The following is a 26887-nucleotide window of genomic DNA, read 5'->3' on the forward strand; positions in this document are numbered from 1 at the left end:
GTTTCGAGCTTCTGCGCAGGCGCAGTGCGTGCTGCGGCCTGCCCACGTGCGATTTGTTGTGACGCGCGCCAAATGCACCTTGCTTGCACCTGTTGGGGGTGCCACAAAATTTGGACAATTTGGACAGGCAGCCGCTGTCACTCTAAATGCCAATTTCGATGACAGCCTAAATTTTGGAATAATAACTTAATTGTGTAATTGACTGAGGCACTTTTTTTGGGGCTAGCTATAAAAGCAACTGTTTACTCCGCTCTGTTCGACAGTTCAGTGCAATATGGCAAATCTGGAAATTTATAATTTAATTGTGTACAATTTGTTGCAAATAAAGCTAAGAAATGTGGTCATATTTCATTGCTGGCAGCTGCCAGGTAAATAATTTGTATGAAAATATTCCAAGGAAAGCCAGGGGAAATCAAGAAAGGAGCGTTGCTTCTTCTTTATAGAAAGCCTATAAAACTTGTTATGTTACTTTTATATTTTTCAGTTCTCTTACCACTGGCACAACTTTTTTCGCGAAACTTAATCTTTTCGCAATTTATAAGTCTCAGTCAATCCAACGAGTCCTTAGCTAACTTTTCCAAAGTATATTTGGACAGTGAGTTAACAAAAATTGGCGTATTTTTGGATCTTGGCTGTGAGCAGAGTCCCTTTATAACTAATGAGGTAAATAGTTGGACTACCGTAGCTATACATATAATTATACATATACATTTTCTATTCCTTACAGTCAAGTCGTGCGCAGCTTTACACGCATCGCTATCATTGGCTAATCTACGATGAGGATGGAAATATGAATACATTTGTGGAACTTTTTGAAAGGGCCAATCTGAGCATCAATGCGGATGTAACCTATGTGAAGCCTGCCAAAAGAACCGACCCAGGCAGCCTCTTTATACTCCACGATGTCTACAACCAGGGCAGCCAGTTGGGTGGTAAGCTAAATATAACCATAGATCAAAGCATTTACTGCAATCAGACGGAATGTGAGCCAGTGGAATATTTGAGTGAGCTGCACAAGAGATCCAGGCTGCAGCAGCGCACTGATCTGAGTGGAATTACCTTTAGACAGGTTGCATTGGTATGTTTTTTGCTTAGGATTGAACAAATTTGAGCTCCTATTAATTGTATTTTCTTCAGGTCACTGTAATACCTCTGAGCTCAGGAGAGGAAAAACTCCTCGAATTTTTGAATAGTGAAGAGGACTATCATTTGGATTGGACTTCGCGTGTGGGCTATCGCCAAAATGTTCACTTGCAGGAGCTGTTGAGGTTCAAGTAAGTTCGAGTTCCGTTTCAAATCAGCATTTGCAATAACATAGTTCTTGTTAGTGTACGTTACATTTGGCGAAATCAGTGGAGCCTAAATGATTCGAAGGGTGGTGCCTTGGGTGAAGTGACCAATGCAAATGCAGACTTGTCCACATCGGCATTTGTTCTCTCACCTGAACGCCTGCGCCACATCTTTCCGACCGCAGAAGTTAGCGAGTTCCGGTCAATTTGCATCTTTCGTACTCCACACAATGCTGGCATCAAGGCAGGCGTTTTCCTGGAGCCATTTAAGCTTAGCGTTTGGATAGTATTTGGCGCTGTGCTGATGTTCTCCGGTATACTATTGTGGCTGACATTTCGCCTAGAGCATCGTTGGATGCGGCATTATCTGCAGTACTATGTACCTTCCCTCTTGAGCAGCTGCTTGATCAGCTTTGGCGCTGCCTGTATTCAGGGCTCTCATTTAATACCCTGCTCCACGGGTGGACGTCTGGCGTTCATAGCAGTTATGTTTACCTCATTTCTAATGTACAACTATTACACATCCATTGTGGTGTCTAGCTTACTCGGTTCGCCTGTGCGTTCCAATATTAAAACCATACAACAGCTGGCCGATAGTTCCTTGGATGTGGGTTTCGAGACTATACCATTTACCAGGGTATATTTAAATGTAAGATGCTTCAGCATAAAATACCCCTTTCCTTCGAAATTTACGTGTCTCTTCTACTGCAGAGCTCACCGCGCTCCGATATACGTGATCTGGTCAAGCACAAGGTGGAAGGACGCAATCCCAGCAACATCTGGCTGTCCGCCAAGGAGGGTGTACTAAGAGCACGCAATCAGCCTGGCTTTGTGTTCGTCTCAGAAGCTTCATTTCTCTACACGTTTATTGAAAAGTACTATCTGCCCCATGAAATATGTGAGCTAAATGAAATCATGTTTCGGCCGGAGAACGCCGTTTACACAGTGATACATATAAACTCCACGTACAAGGAACTCCTGAAGCAAATCCAATTACGCATGATGGAGACGGGCATTACGCAGAAGCATAAATTTTTCTATACCAAAACCAAGCTGCACTGCTATGCCAATAATTATGTAATCAATGTCGGCATGGAGTACGCCGCCCCACTCTTCATAGCACTGTTGTTGTCATATTTTGCATCGATATTTATTTTAATGCTGGAACTAGCCTGGGCCCACTTGGGCAGGCGGCACCTGCAGCATTTCATCACGGCGGAGTAATCGGTATATGGCGTTACAAACATAAATATTTAATTTGGTAAGTTCCAGTGATTCATGGTAAGTACATTCTTCAAGGCTGCCTAACTTAACCTTCGATTAAATAATAAATGCCCAATTAGTGGGACTATGAATCCCTTTCAGACAGCTTTTCACCCAGCTGTCACCAAATGGCAGCTGCCAGCTATTGAAAGCTATAGATATTTTTGATATACATATTTATAGCGCACATTTAACTGACAGGTTGTTGAGTTCATATAAAAGGACTTGATTCTAAACACTTGAGTTATTAGCTACTCTGTTGTTTAATTGTTTGGTTCTGGCAAAATGTTTCTGTATCAATTTATACTATACTATTTCGTGCATATTGCCAAGCTAAAAAATATATTATTTTTGCATTGTTGGCCGGCTGATTGTGCGTTGACTCCAGGCTTTAGCTTATACAATAGTATTTATTTATCTCTTTTCTCTTAAGCACTGCTTCGTTTTGCACATTTAGCAAATAGAGAACTGCAGTATACGCAATATCTAAACCTTAATGGCGTATACCCACTAATGGAGCACTTGCAAGATAAACTCATCGCACACAATCTAGTCAAGCTTGGCATTTATATGGACATAAACTGTAATCAAACTTCGGAAGTCTTGCTTATGGTAAGCTCACTTTTATATACTTATTTCCGAGTAAGCCGTATAAACTACCAAGTCATCTAGACTTAAGTTTGAAACTTAGCAGATATTAAGAAATTCACATTTATCATCGATCAGCTGGTAGTTTTTTTAGTCAGTCGCGTTAAACAGTGTATATATATATATATATATCTGATCTCCCTCAGGCCAATGGGGAGCGTCTGTTTATAGAACGCTATCACTGGCTCATCTACGACCAGAACTTCAACTTGAGGCAGGTGCATCAACGTTTTGCAGAGGCGCAACTTTATCTGGGCACAGAGTTGACCTATGTCAGGCCCAGTACAAATCCCAACAGCTTTATACTGTATGATCTGTATAACAAGGGAAAACATGTGGGTGGCAAGCTCAATATAACAATTGATCAGCAAATTGATTGCAACGAACAGCAATGTTACGTGAATCGATATCTAAGTGATCTGCATAAGAGAAGTCGAATACAGCAGCGTAAATTTCTGACTGGTTTAACTCTACGAATCAATGCAGTGGTAAGTAATTTATTTTTTTGGTTTTTAAACTATTCCCCAGCTAAACAGTTCGGTCTGTAGCTTACCTCCATGCCGATCGACACACCAGAAACTGAGATCAAGAACTTTCTCAGCCGCGATGATGATATCTATAGGGATTCATTTGCCAGGCTTGGCTACCAAACGCATGAGGTGCTCAAGGAAATTCTGGATTGCAAGTAGGCATACAAGCCTGTATATAACAGAAAACTAATCTATAATCAACTCAACTCTGCAGCTTTAGCTATATATTTCGCGATCGCTGGTCAGATTCGGAGTTGTCCGGCGGTCTTATTGGGGATATGCGCAATGAAACCGTCGACCTAAGTGCAACCGGTTTCCTCTTCAGCAGTGGACGCACCAAGTACTTTAAGCTCGTCACCTGGTTTTCCTCATTTCGTTCGATGTGCATGTTCCTTAATCCAAAATCGGCTGCCGGTGAGCTACGCCTCTTGGAGTTTCTGCAGCCTTTCAGCCGAACGGTTTGGTTTATGTTCGGCTCGATGTTGCTGGCTTCTGGCTTTCTGCTTTGGCTTACGTTTAGTCTGGAACGCAAGTTAAACCACGTGAATATTAGACCATCGCTGCTTACCAGCTGCCTGTTGTCCTTTGGTGCTGCCTGCATTCAGGGCGCCTGGCTGTTGCCGCGCTCCACAGGCGGTCGCATGGTCTTCTATGCCTTAATGCTGACCTGCTTTCTTCTATATAATTATTATACATCAATTGTGGTATCCACGCTGTTGGGCGAAGCACCCAAGTCGAACATACGAACCATACAACAGCTCGCAGACAGCAGCCTTGAGGTATCAATCGAGCCAAAAATATACACAAAGGTCTATATAGAGGTAAGCCATGAAATGTTCCCAGTGAAAGTACGCCTAACCAATTTTTTTTACAAATTCAGACATCAAGCTATCCGGATGTACGTAGTCTATATCTGAATAAGGTTGTTAACAGCAAGCGCGATCCGAAGCGCATTTGGCTGCCGTCGGAGGAGGGTGTCCTAATGGTACGCGACAAGCCCGGCTTTGTCTATATTGCAGAGGCAGCTAGTTCATATATATATGTGAGAAAGCATTATCTGCCCCATGAGATCTGCGAGCTAAATGAAATTCTGCTGCGTGACGAGACAAATGCCTACACCATGATGCTCAAAACATCCAGCTTTGTGGAACTAATGAAACTAAGGTGTGTACGCATATGGGCTCTGGGAAAAAGCTAATTTCCTTGCTTTTAATTTTGTGTAGCCAGCTACGTACTCTGGAAACTGGAATACATTTCAAACATTTTCACTATTGGGTACAAAACAAGCTGCATTGTTATCACAGCAATAGGAACGTTGTTGTGGGCCTGGACTCTGCCGGACCACTGTTTCTGCTGCTAATTTGCGGCTATATTATGTGCCTGTTGGTTTTTGGCCTGGAAATATTGTGGCACCGACGACAGCAGCGAGCTGTGCGTCATTAAGGCAAGTGCTCCTAATGACCAATCATATTTGCATTGTTCGGCGTCCAATTTAAACAAACAAACTGACAGGTGACACAGGGACAGGTAAATTGCTTGAGAAGCGACTATAAAAGCGCTGACCAAAACTGTTTAAGTCAATAGCAAAAAATGCAGCTTTTGCATTTGGCCAACTTTGTGCTGCACAATTTGCTGCAGTCGCGCATCAGCTTCATCATATTCTTTCATTGCTGGGCTGGAAATGAAAGTGGGCTCAGTTATACCGCAGCCAAGTGCAGCAATTAAAAGCAAATCTTTTAACGCTTTGCAGCTTTCCAATTCGCACAACATATTAATAAGCCCCATCATCAGCCCATCTATCATCAGTTTGCGCACTTGAATGACTGGAACTGGGATCACCTGGAGCAGCGTTATTTGGATCATTTACAGCCCACGCTGGCCATATATGTAGATCTGAACTGTTTGAGAAGCAGAAGCCTTTTGGTGGAGGTAAGTGCTGCTTGGAATTATAGCTTATTTTAAAACTTTTCGCCATTCCGATCATCGACACATCGGTGGATACTGATCAAGAATATATGTATATGTGTAAACGTTCCAACGTCGGGAATCTTGCAAAGTTCAGAATCCAGAAAAAAAAAAACTTGTTCATACAAGAATCTACTTTTCGAGCAATTCTTCCTATGTTCCGGTTTTGACATATGATCTGCCTGAAACAAAGAGACTGCCCTAAAAAGTTCCAAGACAGACGGACAAGGCTAAATTAAATCGGCTGTTGATGTTGATCTAAAATATATATACTTATTGGGGTCTCCTTCTATAAAAATGTGAATAACTATCTGCAGGCGAGTCGTTCAAAGCTTTACAATCAGCACTACCATTGGCTTCTGCACGACAACTCGGAGTTCTTTGATTTCTATGAGTTCTTCAAGACCAAGAACATATCCGTCGATGCTGATGTTAGCTATGTGAAGCAGCGACATGCGGGCAGCTCGGACGATGTCATCTATACGCTCTACGATGTCTACAGCAATGGCAATCACATTGGCGGGCAGCTAAATATGACCGCCGACTGTGAGCTGGTGTGCAGCCAGGTCGATTGCAGATTGAATAGGTATCTCAGCTCATTGCATATGCGTCCCAAATATAGTAATCGGGAGCAGCTGACGGATGTGGTGCTGCGTGTGGCTACTGTGGTGACGCAGCGACCCATTACCTGGCCGCGGGAGCAGCTGATGCGTTTTCTGCACCAGGTGAACGAGACGCATGTTGATAGCTTGGTACGCTTTGGCTTTCAGTTATCCTTGATACTCAAGGATATGCTGCAGTGTGGGTAAGTGCTTAAGGTTTTCGCCGCTCTAGTTCAGTGTCAGACCACATTTCTATTCTGCCAGCATGAATTTTACATTCAAAGATCGCTGGAGCCTTAGCGACTTCAACGGTGGTTCCGTGGGCGCTGTGGTCGACCAGACAGCCGACATTGGCTCTGCTCCCTGCCTGGCCACAGCGGGCAGATTGCAGCATCTGTCGGCCATTATTGAGACGGGCTACTTTCGCTCCGTTTGCCTATTTAGCACACCCCGCAATGCCGGCATACGTGGCGATGTTTTCCTGCAGCCTTTTAGCGCTCTAGTGTGGTATCTCTTTGGCGGTTTCCTGCTGCTGATTGCCCTGCTACTCTGGCTGGCCTTTTTGATGGAGTCCAAGCGTATGCATAGCCGTTGGCGTTTGCAGTTTGTGCCCTCGCTGCTGAACACCTGCCTGATTAGCTTTGGAGCTGCGTGCATTCAAAGCTCAGCGCTAACGCCACGCTCCACGGGCGGACGATTGGCCTATTTTGCACTGTTCCTGATTAGTTTCATAATGTATAACTATTATACATCTGTGGTCGTCTCCTCGCTGCTGAGTTCGCCCGTTAAATCACAGATCAAGACGATGCAACAGCTGGCAGAGAGCTCGCTGACCGTCGGCCTGGAACCGCAATCCTTTACCAAGAGCTATTTAAATGTTAGTACAAACTAACTATAATATATGAGATATATATATTTATTTATTTAAACTATATTTTATTCATGCTTTATAGTATACGCAACGCCCGGAGATTCATTTGTTTAGCAAACGCAAAATCGAATCACAGTCCAAAAATCCGGAACTCTGGCTGCCCGCGGAGCAGGGCATACTGCGCGTCCGCGACAGACCCGGCTATGTGTTCGTCTTTGAGGCATCCTCCGGCTATGCGTATGTGGAACGCTTCTTCACACAGCAGCAGATCTGTAATCTCAATGAGATACTATTTCGACCCGAACTATTGCTCTACACGCATTTGCATCGCAATTCCAGCTACAAGGAACTCATACGCCTAAAGTAGGTTATATATACATGTGCGATACACCGAATGATATGCTTTATATAATTCTCGCAGATTGCTTCGGGTGCTGGAGACGGGCGTCTATCGCAAGCATCGCACTCAGTGGTTTCGCACCAAGCTGCATTGTTATTCGCAAAACTTTGTAATTACCGTGGGCATGGAATATGTGGCACCGCTCTTCTTCATGCTGATCTGTGGCTATGTTCTGGTGCTGCTGTTGCTGCTGCTGGAGCTCGGCTGGCAGCGTTATGTGCAGCGCGCACATTAAGCCTTATATGTTTGCACCTCGCTTCAACCGCACGCGGAACAAAACGCTTTAAGCGCTTATGCAAAATAATAAAAAAAAATAAAAAAAACACTTTACGTTAACTTTTCGCCTCGTCCAACGACTGTGGAATTATGCAGTGCAGTGCAGCGACCCGTTGTCCCAGCGTTTCCTGTTGTCAGGACCCGTGCAAAATTGCCGCACCGCTCGTTGAGTGGACCACGTTTTTATGTTTTCATGCGATTTTCGTATTTGCATTAAAAAGTTTCCTGTTTGCCGTATTTTGGGCAATGATTTTTTTCGCCCACACTAGTAGTATTTGCATTTTTATGGCCCGCAGCAGAATGGGCCATTGTAGCTTGGCCGTGCGTGTGCCCAGAGATATGCCTAAGCCCACGTATTAAATAGTTATCTGAACTTGGCAATAGTTGGTTGCAGGCAGCGGCCTTTTATATAACTTGGATGCACCTCCTGTCATTTCAAACAATTTGACAGAGTTTCTTAACGCTGCACTGTAATCAATCATCATCAATCAATATTTGTCTCCAATTTGTCATGTGAACAATGTGAACTGACCGAAGCTGTATTCGACCTGCGGGCCCTACTTGTCACATTTTGTTGTAGTTTTGTGCCACAATCAAAGACCGTGCGACATTACCCTTAAAAAACTAGGCAGCAATTATTAATGTTGGCCTTTTTCATTATTTCACTGCATTTATTGTGATTTATTTTTGCTTCAATATGTTCAACAATATTTTTCAATGCTAACATACCCTAGTTGTATACATAATAAACGGATACGGGAATGTATCTGTTTACCTCCATATAGATCCTTTAACTGCCAAATATAGGTCTCAGTAACAGACCTTTTATGTATGACAAATTGCCGCAGCGCTGACAAATTGCCAACTCAATCTTGTTGTCAACAGGCTGTTTAACTTGTCCGTCCCTTGAGGAACTTGTAATACAATTCTGTCAGTCTGTGCACATGACAGTCAACGATAAATTGACAGCCAATTTTAAATTATTTACTACATTTACTTGTCTTTATCCGCGCTGCACAGAAACAGTTCTGTCCGCATTGTAAACCGAATACCCCAACACGCGTCCACCTCTTAGAATTCCCACCGCATGTTGCATTCGATATTGCAGTTTGTCAATAACAAGTTTCAGCTTTTTTTTACTCTTTCTACCAGTCGCTCAGAAGTGCACTTTTACTTGTAATACTCTATAAAGTGGAATGCCTACCTGTATTTGCCAACTGTGAAAAATATTTTTATATAAATCTCTATAGAAAGTTAATTTCTCCTTGGTATAAATGGGAGTTAGAGATTTGGTGGGAGATGTTTCGTGTTTGAATTCACTTCACTCTTTATGAAGATTTTTCATATATATTTACAGAATTTGATCATAGGAAAAGGTAGAATATTCGTCCATATAATAGCTGGGTAAAAGGAAGAAAAAATGTTTGTATATATATAAATATCAACAAAATATATTAATATAACAAAATGGTAATAATTTTCATCAAAAAGATACAAATTTAGTTAATAAATAAAATTATTATTAATATGAAGAGCATTTGAAAGTCGACCCATTTCCATGTTAAGTATTTTTAGTTGCATACTTTGCGGCTACGGTGTGAAATTGTATTTGGCGGTTTTGTGTACGTGCTAAACAAGCGCGCAAATGGTTTTATTTTAAATCGCATCTGGCAATTTATTTCTAAATTTAAAGTTCTTTACTCGCCCATATATATACACATAAGTAGTACTACATATCAGCTTTACGCATTTATGTGAAGCTGAAATTCGCTAACTTATAGATTTATAGCTAGTTTACGAGCGCCGTTGCCAAACGTTGTCTCGACTGATATCTTAAGATTTATATGGCTCGTGTTTAACATGTGTGCCTGTAAACATCTTATCGGATTGTTATTGCCTGCAACTGGGGTTTAATCTCTGCCCGTGAATTACTCTGATAAAGTTAATGATAATGATGTCAATTGGTACTCGAGTAATTTAGCTTGAATTTGACACATTCAGTTCGGTTTCATTGCTCGAACGCGTTTAAACGTAAAGCGCCAGGCTTTCAAGTGCTTAAAGGGTAATATAAAACGTATTCGATAAGGTTTTTGAATGGGTTTCGGCAGGCGGTTTCAACAATTTCATGCTTTTAAAAGCCCTTAAATAACTTGATTATATCACTCAAGGCTCCTGACAGTCCTCCGACTTTGAATAACATTAACGTTTATTGAATGTAATTCAAGCAAATGCAATCGCCAAAGTATTTAATTATTGTGTTTATTTCCGGTAATTATTTACATTTCCGGCTTGCAGCACAGAAAGGTTTAAAATAAATATAATTTAAATAAATACACACTCTTCACTCAACATTCCTTATGCATATCTTTTCTCCTTGCTTAACTAAGCTTGCCAGGTGTTCTATGGACTTAAATCACAATACGCATACGACACGTTGGCCGGCAACATATTTAAACTAGCTTTAAACAATTAACAATGGCAGTAACAATAAAAAGAACGTTGACTGCATATGAAATTTCCTTGCCAAAAATAAACTATATATATATATTTTTATACATATATATATATACTTTATTGTTAATTCACTTACATTTTTTTAACGCCTCATTAACAGCTGCCAACTGAAGACAACAACAAAAGCGACAAAAAAAATATATAAACGTGACATCGCTGACCGGCCTCTTGCCATACGAAATACCCTTTCCCCTGTAGGCCCCACCTCTCTGCCCTCTGCTAAAGGTTTTCGCAATCGCATTCAACTTGTCGCGCTGTCCATTCACAACCGAATGCATTGAACAAAAACAGAAACACCGAGAGAATCATTTCGTATATATCTATGCACAACTTTTGGCTATATATATATACATAGCTACATGCCTGATCGACACTTTGGCACTTGTTGCTGCCTTTTTACTCTGACTTTTTTATGCTACCGCTCGCAACTCGCGTGATCTCAAGCGCATGGGGTCTTTGGTGTTCGACGTCGCTGCCGCTGCCTCTGTCGCTGCCGCTGCTGGTGCTGTTGCCACCGCCGCTGCTGGCGCTGTCAATATAGGCGGCGGCGTCGTTGTGGGTCTCATTAAGTGGGCGGTTCGCTCAGATTCAGTTGCTCGTGAAACGTTAAAACGCGCGAAACGCCTTGTCGTGTCGGCGACGTTATCTAAAATTCTCGGAAACAATTCCCTAGGTCTTCTGAAAGTACACAACCGTTAAGAAAGTCTTGCAAAACAAATTGCATAAAAAAGCGTTACTAAAGGTGCGCAGAAAAGGGTAAAAAAATAAAACACAAATAAGATTAAAGGCTAAAAATAAAGTACTAATAAAATGTCATATTCGTATAATTCAATATTATTTCAAAAATGTTTCGAAATCAAAAGATTTCTGATTCATAGCCTTTTTAAATTGATAAGCCTTTCTAAAAATTCTTAAACATCTTACTCCTCTTCTTTGTTTCTAATCAAATTACTTAAGTTCTTCTTAATCAACTACTTGCAACATCTGAGATTTGTGGCTGGCAATATTAACATTTGTTTTAAAAAGTTTCTCAACTCTTTCGTAACTTATTTACGCAACCTATTAAACTTAAACTTCCTATAATGATTCAATATTCAACATAAACTATAAGGAAAAGTCAGAATGTCATGTGAATTAATATTGCTGTGCCATAAATTTAAGACCCAAGGCAAATGTCGCAAACTTACGGCTCAATTTACATTATCGGTTATTATTCAAATTGCATTTAGCTTTCGTTTTGGATTTGAAGGGTGTCGGGTTAATCGCTGGCTATGCCAAATAAAAGTGAAAACTAAGCTGGGATAGTCTTACAAAGTGGGTCAACAACTTGACTGTGAGAAAGTGACTGAGCATGAATCAGAATTGGGAATATGATCGACTATTTGAAATATCCGCAGCCTGAATATTATTAAGAACTTGGCCTGAGCCGATATGTGCTTAGTAAATCGAGTTGATATTGTCACACGTGGGTCCCAGGCGTCTATTTAGCAACTATTTAATTGTTCATCTCAAGAATTGACAAGGTCACATAGTTGAAGCGGCATCTCGGCAATTCGCCGAGTTAATTAAATTGGATACAACTTTCTACTTGCATTACCTTTACCATTCTACCACCCTCTCTCTCTCTCCCTCTCTCTCTCTGTCTCCCCTTGGCAGTCAATTTTAATGCATTTGTTTTTTGCATTAAATCTTTTTTTTAGCTATTGTTTGGTTCTCTATCAAGTCACAAGTTTTTGGGTTTGTAAACAAATGAAACATTTTGCACTTTGCCCATGCAACAAGCTTTGCCAATAAATTGTCAGGTTAAGGCAAACTATTTTGGATCTACTTACATCCGGACCCGGTACACTGCCCCTACGTGCCATTAAACGGTCGATAAACAAATTCTATTTAAATGGCGTTTAAACAAAAACAAAAATTAGTCGCTCTCCAGTTAGTAATTATTGTGTTATATTATATACACGAACTATAGATCGATTATTTACGTATTTCCACATTTGTAAGGCAATTTCTAATTGTTTGCTGCCTGGCTAAAAAAAAAAAGAACATAAAAAAACACTCAACTATGAGACGCGCTTACAATAAAGCTTTACTTTACTTTTAACAGCCCAAAAATTAATAATAAAGCCAGCTCGCGTGGCATAAATCCAGATTTAATGTATCAACAACCCAAGCAAATATTTACTACAAATTCTGCGTCAATATTGTTTAATAGTTCTCAGAAAAAATCGAATATGAATAAATCATTTATAAATTGTAACAAATTATGATTTCAGAAGGCACTTTAAATTTTTTACTTATCTTACATTTAAGATAAGCTACCCTATATATTATGATTGTAAAGAACAAATTTTTGTATAAGATTGGAATTTAGGAACATCATCGTATATCAATACGATTAATGTGAAATACGTGTGCAACATCCAAAAAGTGGGTTAACATTTTTTTTAAATTTTTTTAATATGCTATAAAATTAACTGAAATGAACAGACAAACAGTCAGGAAAAGATAGATGGATTTGGGCATTGATACTGAATACGAAAAATATGTATACATTTTGGTGACGGAAATGCCGGCTTCTAATACCCTGTTCACAAAGTGTAGAAGAGTATATAAGCTTTGTTAGTTATGTTCAACATTTGCACAGCAGAACAAATCAATTTTTTGTTACTATTTCGTATAGACACAGGGTATAACAATACTAGATACTTACTTTTAGTACTTAGCGGATATTAAGCAATTGCATCATACGCTTAGTTAGTTAATATTTGAAGCACGTTTTCGCCATGCAATTGGACATAATTTGTTCTATGAACTTGCTCAATGAAAAATGTTCAAAGTCAAGACCGCAGACGCACATGTTTCGCTTAATAAAAGAAGCTTTTAGAGCCGCTTGTAAAAACCACAAAGTAAGTTATTTTTAAACTAAGCGAAGCTTTTAAACTAATTGCAGCTGAAAGCGAACAGAGCTTTTTAAATAATATTAAATTTGCATATTATCTGTAGCACTTGAATCAATTAAGGCAGATAGGCTCGAAGCCATATTAAGCCCTACAAAAATATTCTTAGAGCAATTTGGGCCCTAGGCAAGATGGAAGTCTATGAAGTGCATGATTCCATTTTGTTAAAGAAAGGGTATTCCTATTTCAGTCCTCCTGCCCAAAATGTCGCCGTCCAGCAAGCAGCAAGAGGCGGAGGATAGCGAACATAATCCCCAGGTGGTGGTCACGACCACAGGTGCTACACACAGCATACGACACGATCGTAGCCTCTGGCGTGATCTGACAGCCTATTGGATATTGGGTCTCTGCAACAACTATGGCTACGTGGTGATGCTGAGTGCTGCGCACGATATCATTGCGCAGTTTAATGATGAGGTGAGACTAAATATGGCTATATTGAGTGACTGATAGCTGAACTGATATTTTATATTAGCCTGAGGTGGATGATGGCGCTGTTGCCGGCACAGGACGTGAGTGCCATTTGGTATCGACGGGCGCCATATTGCTGGCGGATGTGTTGCCCTCGCTGTTTGTCAAGATTCTGATGCCCTTCTTTCCCTTTTGGGTCAAGTGAGTTGCTACGCTCGCCACATTCAAGCCTGTGCTAAATGGTTTTCTTGCAGTGTACGCATAGGCATAGCCGTTGCCTTCTCGGCGGCGGGTTTCCTGCTGGTTGGCTTTGCGAATGCCGAATGGATGGCGCTGCTGGGCGTGATTATTACCTCGGCCAGCAGCGGCATTGGAGAGACCACCTTTCTGGCGTATTCCTCCCGCTTTAACAAGTATGTTTTGCTCTTTGGCCATTCGCCTTGCCTTTAACGCCTTCTTTTACAGAAATGTCATATCGACCTGGTCCTCGGGCACAGGCGGTGCCGGTGTCATCGGCTCACTGAGCTATGCCACGCTGCGCTCCCTGGAAGTTAGTCCGCGCGACACCATGCTGATCATGCTGATCTTTCCCGCTATTGAAGCGTTTGCCTTCTGGCTGCTGTTGCGTCGTCCACAGATGCTGCCTGTCACCACTGTGGAATCTACCGAGGAGCTTATTAGCGATGATAAGCCCCTGGTGGGCTTCAAGGAGAAAATGTCATACATTAAACAACTTTTTAAATACATGTTGCCGCTGTGCCTGGTCTACTTCTTCGAATATTTCATCAATCAGGGACTGGTAAGTCCATTAATTTAGAAGATTTTTGTGCATGTTCCAAGTTGATGTGTTTTTTTTTTTTTTTTACTGAACAGTTTGAGCTGGTGTATTTTGAGAAAATTTTCCTGGATAAGGCATCTCAGTATCGCTGGCTGAATGTGGACTATCAAATAGGCGTATTCATATCGCGCTCTTCCGTCAACATCTTCCAATTGAACAAAATCTGGCTAATGTCCGTGTTCCAGTTTATAAACGTTGTCTACTTCCTAACTGAAGTCATTTGGTTCTACACGCCCAGCATATGGATTGTGTTCGTCATTGTCCTGTGGGAGGGACTGTTGGGCGGCGGCGCCTATGTGAACACCTTCTATCGCATGTCCAAGGAAATACCGCCGGGTCGACAGCAGTTCGCCATGGCGATGGTCGTCCAATCGGATTCATATGGCATTGCCTTGGCCGGATTCCTGGCCATACCCGTTCACAATGCCATTTGTGGACTGCCGGCGGCAGTGCGAAGTGTTGTCTGGTAACAGAACAGAATATAGGAACATAAAAAGAGCTCATAATGAGTATTTAATTATGCCTTTAAATTAGCTAAAATGTGTGAGTGTGAGTGTGTACATTTTGTATTATCGCGCGCGCGCGCGCGTGTGTGTGTGTGTGTGTGTGCCTAGTTGAGGCCCAAGCATTGTAGTTAGTTTTTGTGTTTAATATTTAGTAATTTAGCAATTAGTTTAACAGTACATTTAACTTATAGACACTTCGAATGAAGTGGAATATGGTATTAATCTAGAGATAAACTTTCAATAACAGCATAAGCTGAGAGAACGAAATCTGAACAATTAAAAAAAAAAAAAACAATGAACAATAGACATTGAGAATGATTACCAGGGCCAAGCACAAGTGAGGTTATCATCTGGCTGCTTGCTCACAATACCGTAAGCTTGTAAAGTGCAAAAAAAAATACTCTATGATTGAGTCTTAGCAATCAATTGTCATCAATTCAAATACAACAGAATTTATTCTTTGATACTTTATTACCAACAATGCTTCTTTCTCTTTTGTTTTTGATCGTTCTGAAAACTACGAATATGTAATTTGGTTCATAATAGAATGCCAACTAATATAGCTACCTGTTGTTGGACACAATCTATGGCTAAACTAATTCAGATGGGATATAGTATATCATAATGCCCGGGTCTATAGATAAGATAAACCATAGGCTGAGCTCCCTCAGGGAAATCATGTGCCTTCACAGTGCCACCTTCGGCCCTGTCCAGATATTCAACGCGCACGCCCACCCCGAGGGCGGCACATAGTGCAATGATGTGTATGTGATCGGATTCCTTGAACATTGGCTCGACTTCTTGATGGCGAAACTCCTCAATGGATAGATCACCTTCGATAAAGTGTTGATAAAAGTCGGCATCCTCCTGCAGTTTGCCCGACGTGATTAAACGCAGATAAACAATCACATAATCGGAATATCCCTGCTCGTTGAAGATATTATGCAGCTCAGTCTGTATCTTCTCAGATCCTCCAGCATTATCTGGACTAACTCTATTTATAACATCCATAAACTGAAATCAAAAAACAATTGGGGCATTCTGCTTCTGAACAAAACTTATGACTTACAGTTCCATGAAAGTCTTCTAGTGTAAAGCTGGGAAAACCAAGTTCTATTAGCTTATCCTTGGAGGCCTCTGCGATTTCCCGGAATTTGTCGTAAGCAAGTTTATTCGTTATTAAATACTCCAAATACGAGTAGGCAAACGCTCTAAAGAAGCAGTTGCCATCCGGACGTGTTCGACGCATAAATTTATATTTCCCAGCCAAATCTTCAATCTTGGCTGTAAACACAGCATCGCCATTATATTCCGCAGTCAAACAAGTCAACGGCAGTTGTTCGCTGACCAAAGGTGTTGATTCACTGATCTAAAAACAATTCGTATCCATATCAAATAATATCCCAGAAATGCATTGCATACTCACCTCCTTTTCTATATCACGCTGCTGCTGCAAGATTAAATCATCATGATTGCCGCCATTACGTTCCACCGACTCCATGAGTTACAAAAAAGTTATCAAACAAAATCACAAAAATATTTGTTCCAAATTTGAAAAAGTCATATAGGGCTAGTTTGACGGATGGCAAAAATAAAACACTACAAAAATATCGGTCTTTAGAAAAAAAAAAGAAAAAATATCCTAAAATAGTATTAATCGAATAAGCAAGTAGGCTCTTTAACTTCTGTTTGATTTCTTAGTTCAGTTCTAGCTGCTACACAGAACAGATCAAAAAATTACTTTATTAGTTGACTGAAGGATAGATAATAAAAATCGTAAGTTTAGAGAATCGGCAGGCTTATGGCAATTTTCTTTTACGATGCTTTCCATCGTAGTTAACTTAGAAGATGACCTTGCCACGCGTTTATTTCGACATTTCTGCCGGCGGGGAAAAACTAGGACGCATCGTAATGGAGTTACGTGCGGACGTTGTGCCGAAGACCGCTGAGAATTTTCGAGCTCTGTGCACCGGAGAGAAGGGCTATGGCTATAAGGGCTCCCCGTTTCATCGGGTCATACCTGGTTTCATGTGTCAAGGTGGCGACTTTACCAACCAAAATGGCACTGGCGGTCGTTCGATATATGGAAACAAGTTTGCTGACGAAAATTTTACCTTGAAGCATACGGGTCCGGGAGTTCTTTCAATGGCAAATGCTGGACGTAATACCAATGGCTCGCAGTTCTTTATATGTACTGGCAAAACCAATTGGCTGGACAATAAGCACGTTGTCTTTGGCAAAGTGGTTGAGGGCATGGACATTATTACCAAGGTGGAGACACTTGGCTCTAACAGCGGCAAGACCGCTAAGAAAATTATTATTGAAGACTGTGGCGACTTGTAGGAAATAAAACTTTGTCATAGTTGTGCATATGTGTGTACTTGTGTATTATAAGCATACTGCAAGATAAGAAAAACGTGTCTGTGTATAAGCTTTAATTAATTATACTCTGAGAAACGACTTAAAATGGGTGGAGACGGTTATTATAATGACCAGATAATATTAATAATGAAAATAATCATATGGTACAAATAATAATAATAAAATTGACAACATTAATACCGATAATAATGATGATAATGATAATTATATATATAATGAGGATGATGGTAATGTTAATAATTATAATTACAACTATGATAATGAATGATAGAAATGATAATGATAATGATGATAACGGTTATAATAAGAATGGTGATAAGATGATGAATTATAATAATAATATTAATATTAATAGTAATAACAATTATAATATTAATAATAATAATAATAATAATAATAATAATAATAATAATAATAATAATAATAATAATAATAATAATAATAATAATAATATTAATAATAATAATAATAATAATAATAATAATAGTAATAATAATAATAATATTAATAATAATAATAATAATAATAATAAAAATAATAATAATAACAATAATAATAATAATAATAATAATAATAATAATAATAATAATAATAATAATAATAATAGTAATAATAATAATAATAATAATAATAATAATAATAGTAATATTAATATACGTATATGGAAAAATTGCTTGAAATGTTAAAGGTGCCCTAGTTCGTTCGGAGGGTAATATATTGACGTCTCAGCCGGGTGAATGGGACGTGCTTTAGAGGGAGGTCTGACCAATAATTTCGCGTGACATTTCAGCCGAACGCTATATCAGCTTGTGGTGCGGTTAATTCGGATCCCTATATTTGCCAGACACAGGTGAAGCGTCGAACTGCGCAAGTGGCAATCACAATCAGTAATTAGCACTAGTGCATTATTCTGAAGCGCCTGAACTTGTTTGCGGTATGAATTAACGGCCATTTCTCACATCTGTGTTCCGTGTCTCCAGGTGGACACGTTGACAGAATTGTATACCGCCCATTTACGCAGTGGAGGATGTAATTATATTAATAATGTAGCTAAAGGCATCATATACAATTACAAATCATATCAAATTTTCGATTAATCTAAGCTTTTGCGAAATCGATAAGTATCGGTTTCCAGTACCTGTTCTTTAGAACAAGTATAATTTACTTTTTTTTAAAAGCTCCGATCGTTCAACCCGAAATTTGAAAAAACCCGTTTCATTTTGCTTGTGAGTGTATACAAGTAAGTGTGTACTTAACGACAATGCGAATGCTCTGTATATGCAGGGTATTTAAAGTAAAAGACAATATTCAAATGCTGTAGATAGTTTGTAACTAGCACTATTCAAAATAAAGCCCTAAAAGTGCGCCACACAATTTTTGATATTTTTAAAATTTACAACTTGTTTTATTTTAAACAACGCTGTGCATTTATTTATGCTTTATCAACCCATTGGTCGTGTGTTTATACAGCAGCTGCTGCTGCTGCTGCTGCCACAAACAGATCTCCGACGTAAAAATGACAACCGCACAAGCTACATTGTTGACTGCTAATTGCTGAGCGGCGCTTGAGCAGCAGCAAAATGTTTTAACCAGTCGTTTTTTAGCTGCCGCATCGAATGGTTTTGAAGCGGCATTTAAATATTTACATATATTCCTATTAATTTACCAAAATGCGCGTCGTCATCTTATCAGCACTTTTACTATTGCTCAATCTAAATCTTAGCTGGGTTAAGGCGAGCGAGAAAAATACGTATAGAACTGGCAATAAATTGCCTAATGTAATCATTATAATGGCTGATGATATGGTAATTGTTATAGTTCACAACCAGTTTTGTGTCAACAACAATAAATTAACAGTTATAACTGACTAATTTAGGGGTTCGATGATATTAGCTTGCGCGGTGGACGTGAATTTTTAACACCCAACATCGATGCACTGGGCTTTCATGGACGTCTGCTGGATCGTCTCTATGCACCGGCCATGTGTACACCATCCCGCGGTGCTTTGCTGAGTGGCAAATATCCCATACACACAGGTAGGCAGTGTCTCTACAAAGTTATGTCTATGCAGTCGTAACAAACTGGGTCACCGTGACAGGTACCCAGCACTTTGTGATTAGCAATGAGGAGCCCTGGTCGCTAATGTTAAACACGACGCTGATGCCGGAGATCTTTCGGTCGGCTGGTTACTCAACCAATTTGGTGGGCAAATGGCACTTGGGATTCGCTAGGCCGGAATATACGCCCACACATCGGGGCTTCGACTATCATTATGGCTATTGGGGCGCCTACATTGACTACTATCAACGGCGCTCACAGATGCCAGAGAAAACCTATATTGTTGGCTATGACTTCCGGCGAAACATGGAGGTGGAGTGCACAGATCGTGGCGTTTATGTTACGGATTTGCTGACCAACGAGGCGGAGCGTATAATCCAAGAGACTGCGGCTAAGCAGAAACCACTTTTTCTAATGATTAACCACTTGGCGACGCACACGGCCAATGATAACGATCCGTTGCAGGCACCTGAGGAGGAGGTGCAAAAGTTTCTCCACATCAAGGATCCAAATCACAGAAAATACGCAGGTGAGCTTTATACATTCATTTCTTCAGCATTACGTCCTGATCGTCAAAAGTATTTGAATAGCCATGGTTTCCAAATTGGATCAGAGCGTCGGCCGTGTGATTACCGCGTTGGCGCGTGCAGAACAGCTGGAGAACAGCATTGTGATCTTTTACTCGGACAACGGGGCGCCTTCGGTGGGCATGTTCGCCAACACGGGCTCCAATTGGCCACTCAAGGGTCAAAAGAATTCACCCTGGGAGGGTGGCGTGCGCGTGGCCGGCGTCATTTGGAGTCAATTGCTAACGGCTCGTGGCCATTTGTTTACCCAACCCATTTATGTTGGGGACTTTCTGCCAACGTTGGCGCATGCCGCGGGCATTGAGCTGCCAGAGTCGTTGCAGCTCGACGGCATTGACTTGTGGCCACAGTTGGCGGGTAGCAAAGATGCTCCACATGTGCCACGAGAAATATTGCACAGCCTGGACGATGTGTCGCACTTTAGCTCGCTGCTGCTGGGCCAGTGGAAGTATGTGAATGGCACCACTTTGGCGGGACAGTTCGATCAACAGTTGACCCATCGCGAACTGGACGAGTTGGATCCGCGTGCGCGTCGTTATGTGGTAGAGGTGCGTAATTCACCTGCCTCCAAAGCTCTGGCAAGATATGATCTCCAGCGACTTACACAACATCGCATGCATACGCTCAGGAGATTAGCCACTGTGCGCTGCGGTGACATGCAGCGCGGCTGCAATGCTTTATTAGAGGAATGCCTGTATGATCTGAGCGTCGATCCGTGCGAGCTCAACAATCTAGCTTACTCGGAACGGCATGCGGAAATTCTTGCGACGATGCGACAGCGTGTCCAGCAGCTGCGTGCTGAAGCTTTGCCGCCTGGAAATCGTCCGGGCGTCAGCTATGCCAACCCGAACCTGCATGAGTGTACGTGGGACAACTTTGAAGTCAAGAAGGCGGGTGCAGGTAAGTTTAAAAGCAATAATTAAAATGTAACATTAAAATATATTTGTTAATTAATGTTGGCAGTGCCGCTGGATTGCGATTACCATGGAATTCCTTGCAGTGCTTAGCCGTACCGTTAATTTCGATAACGATATCAATATCGATTATATACCAGCACAGTCTGGCAACGTTGCAGATCTTTCAAATTTGACTAAGATTTTTTAAATTATTTTTAATTGCCTTTTACCCTCTTTTTTTTCAATTATTGTATTGTTATTGTAATTCTATTTAATGTTTTTAAATTCTGTGAAATGAATACAAAGTGCATTACAATTTAAATGTCAACAATTTGGCGCCTAATAGTGTCAGCTGATGGCAGTGTCAGCCGTTGTTCATAAGGGTGGAAAATATAGTGCATACCCAGTATCTGTCACAGGATTTCAGACACACAGTTTTGTTACCGTCATGGAGGAACGAGCTGTTTTAGCAAACATTGCCACAATCATTACAAAGGATTTGCTCATCGATGAGCAGCACAGACACAGCAGCAGTGGCAGCTTCTTTTCCAGCAGTTATCCGTTGCTCGACGCCAGCGATGACGACGAGGCCGAAATCTTTGCATTAATGCAGCAAAAGCGTGCCGTCGCATCAGCCGGGCAGGTTAAGGGCAAGCTGAAGCGCACGCATATCGAAGAGCCAGCGGCGGCAAGCGATAGGATTCCCAGCAAGTTGGCCAGATTGGAGTGGAAATATGCAGAGCTTAATTTGCTGCAACGCTATGCGGATGCTCAGTTTGAATCTTACCTACATATGCGCAAGCTAACCTTTCTGGTGAGTACACACGCATACTCAAGCACCGAATGGAAAAGCTTCATAACACACCCAGTTGGGCTTGCAGAAAATCCAGCAGGCTCTGGAGGATATTTTGCAGAGAAATGCATTGCCGGGCGCTCCTACTCCACAGACAACCCTCTCGTTGGCCCTATGGAAACTGGCTACAGATGAACATTTCGAGGAAATCGCACGCAAATTTCAGTTTCCTTGGTCGGTGTGCCAGCAGGTGGTGCGCAGCTTCTGGCACATTATCTCTGACAACTATGAAAGTTTTATCAAGTGGCCCAACTCTCTGGAGGCCCAGCAGAGTACACTGCAGGGCTTTCAGAACGTGCCGCAGCTGAGTTGCTTCCGCGAGCTGTTTGGCGTAATATCCCTGAAGCGTCTGGACATTTTCCTGGAATGCGAACATGCCGAGGTGGCCGTAGTGCTTCAACTGATTTGCAATGGCGAGCATAAGATCATTGACTGCTATGTGGAGCTGGAACAGGATTACACGTTCGAGGAATCGCCGATTGGCCAAACGCTCGCTCTCAATCCACGCACAATGCCAGCCGGCAGCTATTTAATTGGCAGCAGTAGTTTTCCACTCAAATCCTATTTGGTCCGACCTATTGAGGCAGAATGCTTTCGCAAGGATACCGTCTTTAACGGTTTGTTGGAGCCAGCATACCAGTTAGCCGACGATGTGTTGGATACTTTGGCGCGTCGTTTTCAAACTTTATATGCTCTAGAGGCCCGTGATTTGAACGAAGTGCGGCTGATTGTGGAGAGCATTTGTGCTATGCACAACTTATGTGTGGATTTCCAAGACAACTATTTAGAGACGGAGGCTGGTGGACAAAATAAATTTAGCTGGGGCGGAGATCTTCCTGGACGTAGAGGCAGCGAGAAGGATGCCAAGGGACTACGTCGCCGGATGGAACTTCTTGACGCACTGGTGAACACTGAAGAGGGGGAATAATATATATAAAATAAAAAATGTACGATACGCTATGCTGCAAATAACTTGGGAACATCTAACTGTAATATCAACATAAGAACCGTATTTAGTGCTAATTATTGCGATATATGCGAAACTATCGATAACGCATATTGGTAGGTCCGATAGTTGAATTGCCGGCTATGCAACATCTGGCAACTCTGTAGCAATAACAAAACAAATGCACGTGTGAAATTTTGTTTAATTTTAGTAAACCATTTGCGGATAAAAAATGGATACATTCGACATATTTAAACAATTAACAGCTGGCGTACGATTTACCAAGAAACGTGCGGTATGTAGAATATGGTAAATTAAAAGCACTTACTAAAACTTACGCTAGGCAGGCTCCGTCATCCAAGCCAAACACTTCCAACCAGGTAAAGGAGCAACCGCGACAGCTACCATCGGCCTCTGAGGCTGCCGAAGCTTCTGAGTCAGGCGATGAATGCACAGCAAAGGACGAATTTCGTTTGCTCACTAATGTCACGGGCACAGCGCCAACTGCACCCAAGCAGAAAAAAGCTAAAAAACAATTGTCAAAGGAGCAGGCAGAGCAACAGCAACGTGCGGAGCAGATAAGTGCGCTGCGCAAGGAACACAGCATAACAGTGCTGGGCAAGGATGTGCCAGCGCCCATAAGTAGCTTTGACGAGCTGAGCACGCCGCATTTCAAGCTGCTGCCGCGCCTGCAAGAGAATCTTTTGTCCTATGGCTTTGCACAGCCCACACCTATACAAATGCAGGCGCTGCCCGTGCTGCTGAATAATAGGGCACTGATGGCCTGCGCCCCAACGGGTTCGGGTAAAACATTGGCTTTTCTCACCCCCATCATTAACGGGCTGCGCAGCCATAAGACGACTGGGCTGCGCGCCCTGGTGCTGGCGCCCACACGCGAGCTGGCACAGCAAATCTATCGTGAGTGCGCGGAGCTGACCAGGGGGACGGGACTACGCACGCACTTCATCAGCAAAGTGAGCGAAGCGCGGCAGCAACATGGACCCGACTGCAAGCAGAAATATGACATATTAATATCAACGCCAAACCGTGTTCGGTTCCTGCTGCAGCAGCAGCCGCCACTGCTGGACTTCAAAGGCATTGAGTGGTTTGTGTTGGACGAGGCCGATCGTCTCATGGAGGAGGGTCAGAACAATTTCAAGGAGCAACTCGACGAAATCTATGCGGCCTGCACGCATCCACAAAAGCGTGTGGCCTTTTTCAGTGCCACCTATACAGTGCCTGTGGCCAAATGGGCGCTGCGGCATCTCAAAAATCTAGTGCGTGTGACGATTGGTGTACAGAACAGCGCCACAGATACAGTACAGCAGGAACTGCTCTTTGTGGGCTCCGAAAGCGGTAAACTGCTGGCCGTGCGTGAAATGGTGCGCCAAGGACTACAGCCGCCAGTGCTAGTCTTTGTGCAGAGCAAGGATCGCGCCAAGCAGCTGTTCGAGGAGCTGCTCTACGATGGCATCAATGTGGATGTCATACACGCGGAGCGAACGCAGCATCAGCGCGATAATTGTGTGCGCGCTTTTCGCGAGGGTCACATCTGGGTGCTCATATGCACAGAGCTGATGGGACGCGGCATTGACTTCAAGGGCGTTAATCTGGTCATAAACTATGATTTTCCGCCTAGCACCATTTCGTATATTCATCGCATTGGACGCACAGGTCGCGCTGGTCGTCCGGGACGCGCCATTACCTTCTTTACCCAGGACGATACGGCCAATTTGCGGAGGTAGATGCATGTAAATTCCGACATCCTTTCCATTCAATTGATATATATTTTATTTATAGCATTGCACAGATAATCAAGAACTCCGGCGGAGAGGTGCCGGAGTACATGTTGCAAATGAAAAAGGTTCGCAAATCGGAGGCGAAAATGCGTGCCAAGAAGCCGTTGGAACGCGAAGACATATCAACCAAAATCCGCCCTGAGCCAAGGCCAACGCCCAAAAACTTTGTTAAATTACAGAAAATAGAAAAAACCGAAAAGGTTCTCAAACAGCAAAAGCACAAGAAGCATAATAATTTGGCCAAAAATGGAGACTCAAATGCGTTGCGCAAAACCAAAAAACTGGCCAAAATCAAAGACCAAATAGAGAGCAAAGTGGCGGCAAAAGGCAAAGCGAAAAAGCCCAAGAAGAGTGTTAAATGATGCGCCTTGTTTAAGCAATAAATATTATGGTAAGTATATATAATTTTTTACCTTAAACACTTTTATATGCTGCGCTTAGATATGAATGTTACTTGGCAGATTTGTTCACGACTTGTGCTGATGATTCTCCTTAAGATTCTGCCTGGATGTTCACTTGTAAAAACAACTTGAAACTAAGTTTTAGTTCATAGACATTGGACATTGCCAGTTAACGAGTTCTCCCAAGTGTGCATTTTGAAAAAATTAACAAAATCACCTTGATAAATGCGATTTGCGTTTTTTTTTTAAGTGAATCAAAAGATATTTCAATGACATTCAATAATCATTTTAATGTTTCTATAAACATGTTTTTAAAAAATATGCGTGCTTAACTATTTGTACAGCATTTTTGCATAAACTCTTGTACTAAGTTGTGTTTTTTTTTTTTGATTTAATACTAAAAGGCGCAATCGGAATAGTAACAATTACTAGTTCTATTTCTCGTCTTTGACAATCTTCTTTGATGGCCTTCCACGCCTTTTGGGCTGCAAATCACAGCCTTTGGCGTGGTTGGCCAAGTGAATTTTAAGTTGATCGCTTCTGGAGAAGCGCGCCGTGCATTCGTGGCACTTATACGGTTGTTCGCCTGTATGGACGCGCACATGCCTGTCAAGATCTCGCCGACGGTTAAATGCCTTCGAGCAGTGGCTGCATTTATATGGATGGTCGCCTGTGTGCACACGCAGATGCACCATCAGATCGTAGTTCCGAACAAAAGACTTTGAGCAGCGGACACATTTGTGCGGACCCTCGGCGGCATGAATGTGTACGTGAGCCCGTAAATTAGATTTTTGCGTAAAAGCCTTCGGGCAATGTGGGCACTTGTGTGGACGCTGGCCGTAATGCAATTGTATATGGTCCCTGGCATGATGGCTTTGAGCAAAGGCCTTCGGACAGTGCGGACACTTGTAGGGGCGCTCGCCGGTGTGGGTGCGCCTGTGCGCCTGTAGAGTCTTGTGCCGGCTAAACTCCTTGGGGCATTCCAGACACTTGTATTGGCGCTCTTCGGTCGGCCTATGTTTGCGTGCTGCCTGTTGTTTCTTGCCATTCAACTGGGATTCTTCTTTGCCAGAACTGGTGTCCGTTTCCGGTTCGTTGCTCCAGTCGCTGTGGTAGCTGCTGTCAGACTGTGATAACTGGCTACGTTCGATGTAGCTCTTACGTTTAGATTGACGAATGGGATAGCGACTTGAGCTCGATTGTGTATTAGCTAAGTCCCCATTTGAAAGAGATTTACTTTCTTCGATGCTCTCCGGTTCATGACATTCGATGTAGCCCTTACTGTGCTCTTCAGGCTCCAAGTGGCTCTCGAGTGTGTTCTCTGCATTCGTGGTTTCCATCTGTTCCAAATGCTCACTGGCTGGCTTACAGCTCTCTCGCTCTGGACTCGCCTCGTGCTCCAGTTTGATGCAATCGATATCCAAAACTCGCTTCGGCAGGTCCCATTCCTCAGCTGCCAGCATATCACAAAAGGCATCGACATCGACTTCAACAGCGCTTTTCTCAACCTTGAGAGCAAGCAATTTGTAGCTATGCTCACATCTGCGCTTGAATCTAAACGCCGTTTGGGCATCCGCCATGCATGGCAGGCATATCATCTTGGGAAATGTATCGTCGCTTTTCACCCTGCAGTCGGCGCATTCGTTCAGGATGTCTGCCAAGCTGGGCTCATCTTCCGGCTGCTCCCGCTCGCCGAATATATCTACAAGACTGGCGGATCCGCTCAAGCAGATACGGCATATTTGATCCATACTTTTAACAATAAGCTGCTGAAGCTTTAAGCGGCCTTCGCTATTTACTTCTTGCATGCGAGCAACAGATGTGTAATATCGATTATCTAGGGTGACCATCTTCGACAGAAATTTCAATTTATCGATACTATCGATACTGAT

The 26887-nt window shown here is 42.1% G+C and overlaps 10 protein-coding genes across 15 annotated transcripts; 8 read left to right on the forward strand and 2 right to left on the reverse strand.

The window, feature by feature from the left end:
* Positions 1 to 250: 250 nt before the first annotated feature.
* Ir75c (Ionotropic receptor 75c) lies at positions 251 to 2521 on the forward strand. Its single transcript, XM_032434154.2, has 6 exons — positions 251 to 368; positions 485 to 663; positions 728 to 1078; positions 1138 to 1274; positions 1329 to 1938; positions 2001 to 2521. The coding sequence occupies exons 1-6, from the start codon at positions 275 to 277 to the stop codon at positions 2511 to 2513; spliced, it is 1884 nt and encodes a 627-aa protein (XP_032290045.1). The 5' UTR covers positions 251 to 274; the 3' UTR covers positions 2514 to 2521.
* On the forward strand, positions 2513 to 5173 carry Ir75b (Ionotropic receptor 75b). The gene is made up of 7 exons (XM_070208343.1): positions 2513 to 2550; positions 2986 to 3164; positions 3347 to 3688; positions 3749 to 3885; positions 3945 to 4551; positions 4611 to 4894; positions 4954 to 5173. The coding sequence occupies exons 2-7, from the start codon at positions 3066 to 3068 to the stop codon at positions 5171 to 5173; spliced, it is 1689 nt and encodes a 562-aa protein (XP_070064444.1). The 5' UTR covers positions 2513 to 2550; positions 2986 to 3065.
* A 133-nt stretch (positions 5174 to 5306) lies between these two features.
* Ir75a (Ionotropic receptor 75a) lies at positions 5307 to 7867 on the forward strand. Its single transcript, XM_002048367.4, has 6 exons — positions 5307 to 5417; positions 5481 to 5659; positions 6013 to 6500; positions 6562 to 7174; positions 7251 to 7531; positions 7590 to 7867. The coding sequence occupies exons 1-6, from the start codon at positions 5321 to 5323 to the stop codon at positions 7801 to 7803; spliced, it is 1872 nt and encodes a 623-aa protein (XP_002048403.1). The 5' UTR covers positions 5307 to 5320; the 3' UTR covers positions 7804 to 7867.
* A 1962-nt stretch (positions 7868 to 9829) lies between these two features.
* On the forward strand, positions 9830 to 15554 carry Cln3 (CLN3 lysosomal/endosomal transmembrane protein, battenin). Of its 3 annotated transcripts, none has more exons than XM_015176040.3 (6): positions 9830 to 9906; positions 13509 to 13735; positions 13794 to 13930; positions 13984 to 14142; positions 14195 to 14528; positions 14603 to 15554. In XM_015176040.3, the coding sequence occupies exons 2-6, from the start codon at positions 13523 to 13525 to the stop codon at positions 15035 to 15037; spliced, it is 1278 nt and encodes a 425-aa protein (XP_015031526.1). In that variant the 5' UTR covers positions 9830 to 9906; positions 13509 to 13522; the 3' UTR covers positions 15038 to 15554. The 3 variants fall into 3 exon arrangements, with proteins under 3 accessions (XP_015031526.1, XP_015031525.1, XP_002048404.1); XM_015176039.3 differs by lacking the exon at positions 9830 to 9906 and adding an exon at positions 10944 to 11114; XM_002048368.4 differs by lacking the exon at positions 9830 to 9906 and adding an exon at positions 10944 to 11100.
* On the reverse strand, positions 15526 to 16664 carry LOC6623556 (ubiquitin thioesterase otubain-like). 2 transcript variants are annotated; one of them, XM_032434150.2, is made up of 4 exons: positions 16500 to 16664; positions 16143 to 16442; positions 15641 to 16087; positions 15526 to 15583 (listed from the first exon to the last, which is right to left on the reverse strand). In XM_032434150.2, exons 1-3 carry the CDS (start codon positions 16572 to 16574, stop codon positions 15674 to 15676), a joined length of 789 nt encoding a protein of 262 aa, XP_032290041.1. In that variant the 5' UTR covers positions 16575 to 16664; the 3' UTR covers positions 15526 to 15583; positions 15641 to 15673. The 2 variants fall into 2 exon arrangements, with proteins under 2 accessions (XP_032290041.1, XP_002048405.1); XM_002048369.4 differs by having other exon boundaries at positions 15526 to 16087.
* Positions 16665 to 16707: 43 nt separating this feature from the next.
* Positions 16708 to 17489, forward strand: LOC6622328 (peptidyl-prolyl cis-trans isomerase). 2 transcript variants are annotated; one of them, XM_070208091.1, is made up of 2 exons: positions 16708 to 16849; positions 16919 to 17489. In XM_070208091.1, exon 2 carries the CDS (start codon positions 16922 to 16924, stop codon positions 17414 to 17416), a length of 495 nt encoding a protein of 164 aa, XP_070064192.1. In that variant the 5' UTR covers positions 16708 to 16849; positions 16919 to 16921; the 3' UTR covers positions 17417 to 17489. The 2 variants fall into 2 exon arrangements, with proteins under 2 accessions (XP_070064192.1, XP_002048406.1); XM_002048370.4 differs by having other exon boundaries at positions 16754 to 16849; positions 16910 to 17489.
* A 1562-nt stretch (positions 17490 to 19051) lies between these two features.
* Positions 19052 to 21201, forward strand: LOC6624482 (arylsulfatase B). The gene is made up of 5 exons (XM_002048371.4): positions 19052 to 19260; positions 19332 to 19491; positions 19554 to 20042; positions 20104 to 21000; positions 21064 to 21201. Exons 1-5 carry the CDS (start codon positions 19126 to 19128, stop codon positions 21105 to 21107), a joined length of 1725 nt encoding a protein of 574 aa, XP_002048407.1. The 5' UTR covers positions 19052 to 19125; the 3' UTR covers positions 21108 to 21201.
* A 150-nt stretch (positions 21202 to 21351) lies between these two features.
* On the forward strand, positions 21352 to 22804 carry LOC6622357 (uncharacterized). Its single transcript, XM_002048372.4, has 2 exons — positions 21352 to 21810; positions 21878 to 22804. The coding sequence occupies exons 1-2, from the start codon at positions 21352 to 21354 to the stop codon at positions 22775 to 22777; spliced, it is 1359 nt and encodes a 452-aa protein (XP_002048408.2). The 3' UTR covers positions 22778 to 22804.
* Positions 22805 to 22929: 125 nt separating this feature from the next.
* ais (DExD-box helicase 52) lies at positions 22930 to 25276 on the forward strand. 2 transcript variants are annotated; one of them, XM_002048373.4, is made up of 4 exons: positions 22930 to 23090; positions 23143 to 24536; positions 24596 to 24985; positions 25056 to 25276. In XM_002048373.4, exons 1-3 carry the CDS (start codon positions 23028 to 23030, stop codon positions 24954 to 24956), a joined length of 1818 nt encoding a protein of 605 aa, XP_002048409.1. In that variant the 5' UTR covers positions 22930 to 23027; the 3' UTR covers positions 24957 to 24985; positions 25056 to 25276. The 2 variants fall into 2 exon arrangements, with proteins under 2 accessions (XP_002048409.1, XP_015031527.1); XM_015176041.3 differs by having other exon boundaries at positions 25036 to 25275.
* Positions 25277 to 25429: 153 nt separating this feature from the next.
* LOC6622373 (zinc finger protein Paris) lies at positions 25430 to 26845 on the reverse strand. The gene has a single exon (XM_002048374.4). The coding sequence runs from the start codon at positions 26843 to 26845 to the stop codon at positions 25430 to 25432; it is 1416 nt and encodes a 471-aa protein (XP_002048410.2).
* Between the last annotated feature and the right edge of the window lie 42 nt (positions 26846 to 26887).

This window comes from Drosophila virilis, chromosome 3 (assembly GCF_030788295.1).
Source record: "Drosophila virilis strain 15010-1051.87 chromosome 3, Dvir_AGI_RSII-ME, whole genome shotgun sequence".
In the NCBI taxonomy this organism is placed as follows: domain Eukaryota; kingdom Metazoa; phylum Arthropoda; class Insecta; order Diptera; family Drosophilidae; genus Drosophila; species Drosophila virilis.

What these genes read in the sequence shown, in the direction of transcription:
- Ir75c (XM_032434154.2), top strand. Translation starts at nt 275, where the DNA reads ATGGCAAATCTGGAAATTTATAATTTAATTGTGTACAATTTGTTGCAA. An exon ending in TCATTGCTGGCAGCTGCCAG is followed by an intron (nt 369 to 484) that starts GTAAATAATTTG and finishes TATATTTTTCAG; the next exon opens with TTCTCTTACCACTGGCACAA. An exon ending in CAGGAGCTGTTGAGGTTCAA is followed by an intron (nt 1,275 to 1,328) that starts GTAAGTTCGAGT and finishes AGTTCTTGTTAG; the next exon opens with TGTACGTTACATTTGGCGAA.
- Ir75b (XM_070208343.1), top strand. Translation starts at nt 3,066, where the DNA reads ATGGAGCACTTGCAAGATAAACTCATCGCACACAATCTAGTCAAGCTT. An exon ending in ACACAAAGGTCTATATAGAG is followed by an intron (nt 4,552 to 4,610) that starts GTAAGCCATGAA and finishes TTACAAATTCAG; the next exon opens with ACATCAAGCTATCCGGATGT. An exon ending in GTGGAACTAATGAAACTAAG is followed by an intron (nt 4,895 to 4,953) that starts GTGTGTACGCAT and finishes AATTTTGTGTAG; the next exon opens with CCAGCTACGTACTCTGGAAA.
- Ir75a (XM_002048367.4), top strand. Translation starts at nt 5,321, where the DNA reads ATGCAGCTTTTGCATTTGGCCAACTTTGTGCTGCACAATTTGCTGCAG. An exon ending in GCAGAAGCCTTTTGGTGGAG is followed by an intron (nt 5,660 to 6,012) that starts GTAAGTGCTGCT and finishes AACTATCTGCAG; the next exon opens with GCGAGTCGTTCAAAGCTTTA. An exon ending in AAGGATATGCTGCAGTGTGG is followed by an intron (nt 6,501 to 6,561) that starts GTAAGTGCTTAA and finishes CTATTCTGCCAG; the next exon opens with CATGAATTTTACATTCAAAG.
- Cln3 (XM_015176040.3), top strand. Translation starts at nt 13,523, where the DNA reads ATGTCGCCGTCCAGCAAGCAGCAAGAGGCGGAGGATAGCGAACATAAT. An exon ending in TTGCGCAGTTTAATGATGAG is followed by an intron (nt 13,736 to 13,793) that starts GTGAGACTAAAT and finishes ATTTTATATTAG; the next exon opens with CCTGAGGTGGATGATGGCGC. An exon ending in ATTTCATCAATCAGGGACTG is followed by an intron (nt 14,529 to 14,602) that starts GTAAGTCCATTA and finishes TTTACTGAACAG; the next exon opens with TTTGAGCTGGTGTATTTTGA.
- LOC6623556 (XM_032434150.2), bottom strand. Translation starts at nt 16,574, where the DNA reads ATGGAGTCGGTGGAACGTAATGGCGGCAATCATGATGATTTAATCTTG. An exon ending in AGCGTGATATAGAAAAGGAG is followed by an intron (nt 16,443 to 16,499) that starts GTGAGTATGCAA and finishes AATTGTTTTTAG; the next exon opens with ATCAGTGAATCAACACCTTT. An exon ending in TAGAAGACTTTCATGGAACT is followed by an intron (nt 16,088 to 16,142) that starts GTAAGTCATAAG and finishes TTTTGATTTCAG; the next exon opens with TTTATGGATGTTATAAATAG.
- LOC6622328 (XM_070208091.1), top strand. Translation starts at nt 16,922, where the DNA reads ATGACCTTGCCACGCGTTTATTTCGACATTTCTGCCGGCGGGGAAAAA.
- LOC6624482 (XM_002048371.4), top strand. Translation starts at nt 19,126, where the DNA reads ATGCGCGTCGTCATCTTATCAGCACTTTTACTATTGCTCAATCTAAAT. An exon ending in AAATCACAGAAAATACGCAG is followed by an intron (nt 20,043 to 20,103) that starts GTGAGCTTTATA and finishes GTATTTGAATAG; the next exon opens with CCATGGTTTCCAAATTGGAT. An exon ending in AGTCAAGAAGGCGGGTGCAG is followed by an intron (nt 21,001 to 21,063) that starts GTAAGTTTAAAA and finishes TAATGTTGGCAG; the next exon opens with TGCCGCTGGATTGCGATTAC.
- LOC6622357 (XM_002048372.4), top strand. Translation starts at nt 21,352, where the DNA reads ATGGCAGTGTCAGCCGTTGTTCATAAGGGTGGAAAATATAGTGCATAC. An exon ending in TGCGCAAGCTAACCTTTCTG is followed by an intron (nt 21,811 to 21,877) that starts GTGAGTACACAC and finishes TTGGGCTTGCAG; the next exon opens with AAAATCCAGCAGGCTCTGGA.
- ais (XM_002048373.4), top strand. Translation starts at nt 23,028, where the DNA reads ATGGATACATTCGACATATTTAAACAATTAACAGCTGGCGTACGATTT. An exon ending in GATTTACCAAGAAACGTGCG is followed by an intron (nt 23,091 to 23,142) that starts GTATGTAGAATA and finishes TACGCTAGGCAG; the next exon opens with GCTCCGTCATCCAAGCCAAA. An exon ending in GATACGGCCAATTTGCGGAG is followed by an intron (nt 24,537 to 24,595) that starts GTAGATGCATGT and finishes TTTTATTTATAG; the next exon opens with CATTGCACAGATAATCAAGA.
- LOC6622373 (XM_002048374.4), bottom strand. Translation starts at nt 26,845, where the DNA reads ATGGTCACCCTAGATAATCGATATTACACATCTGTTGCTCGCATGCAA.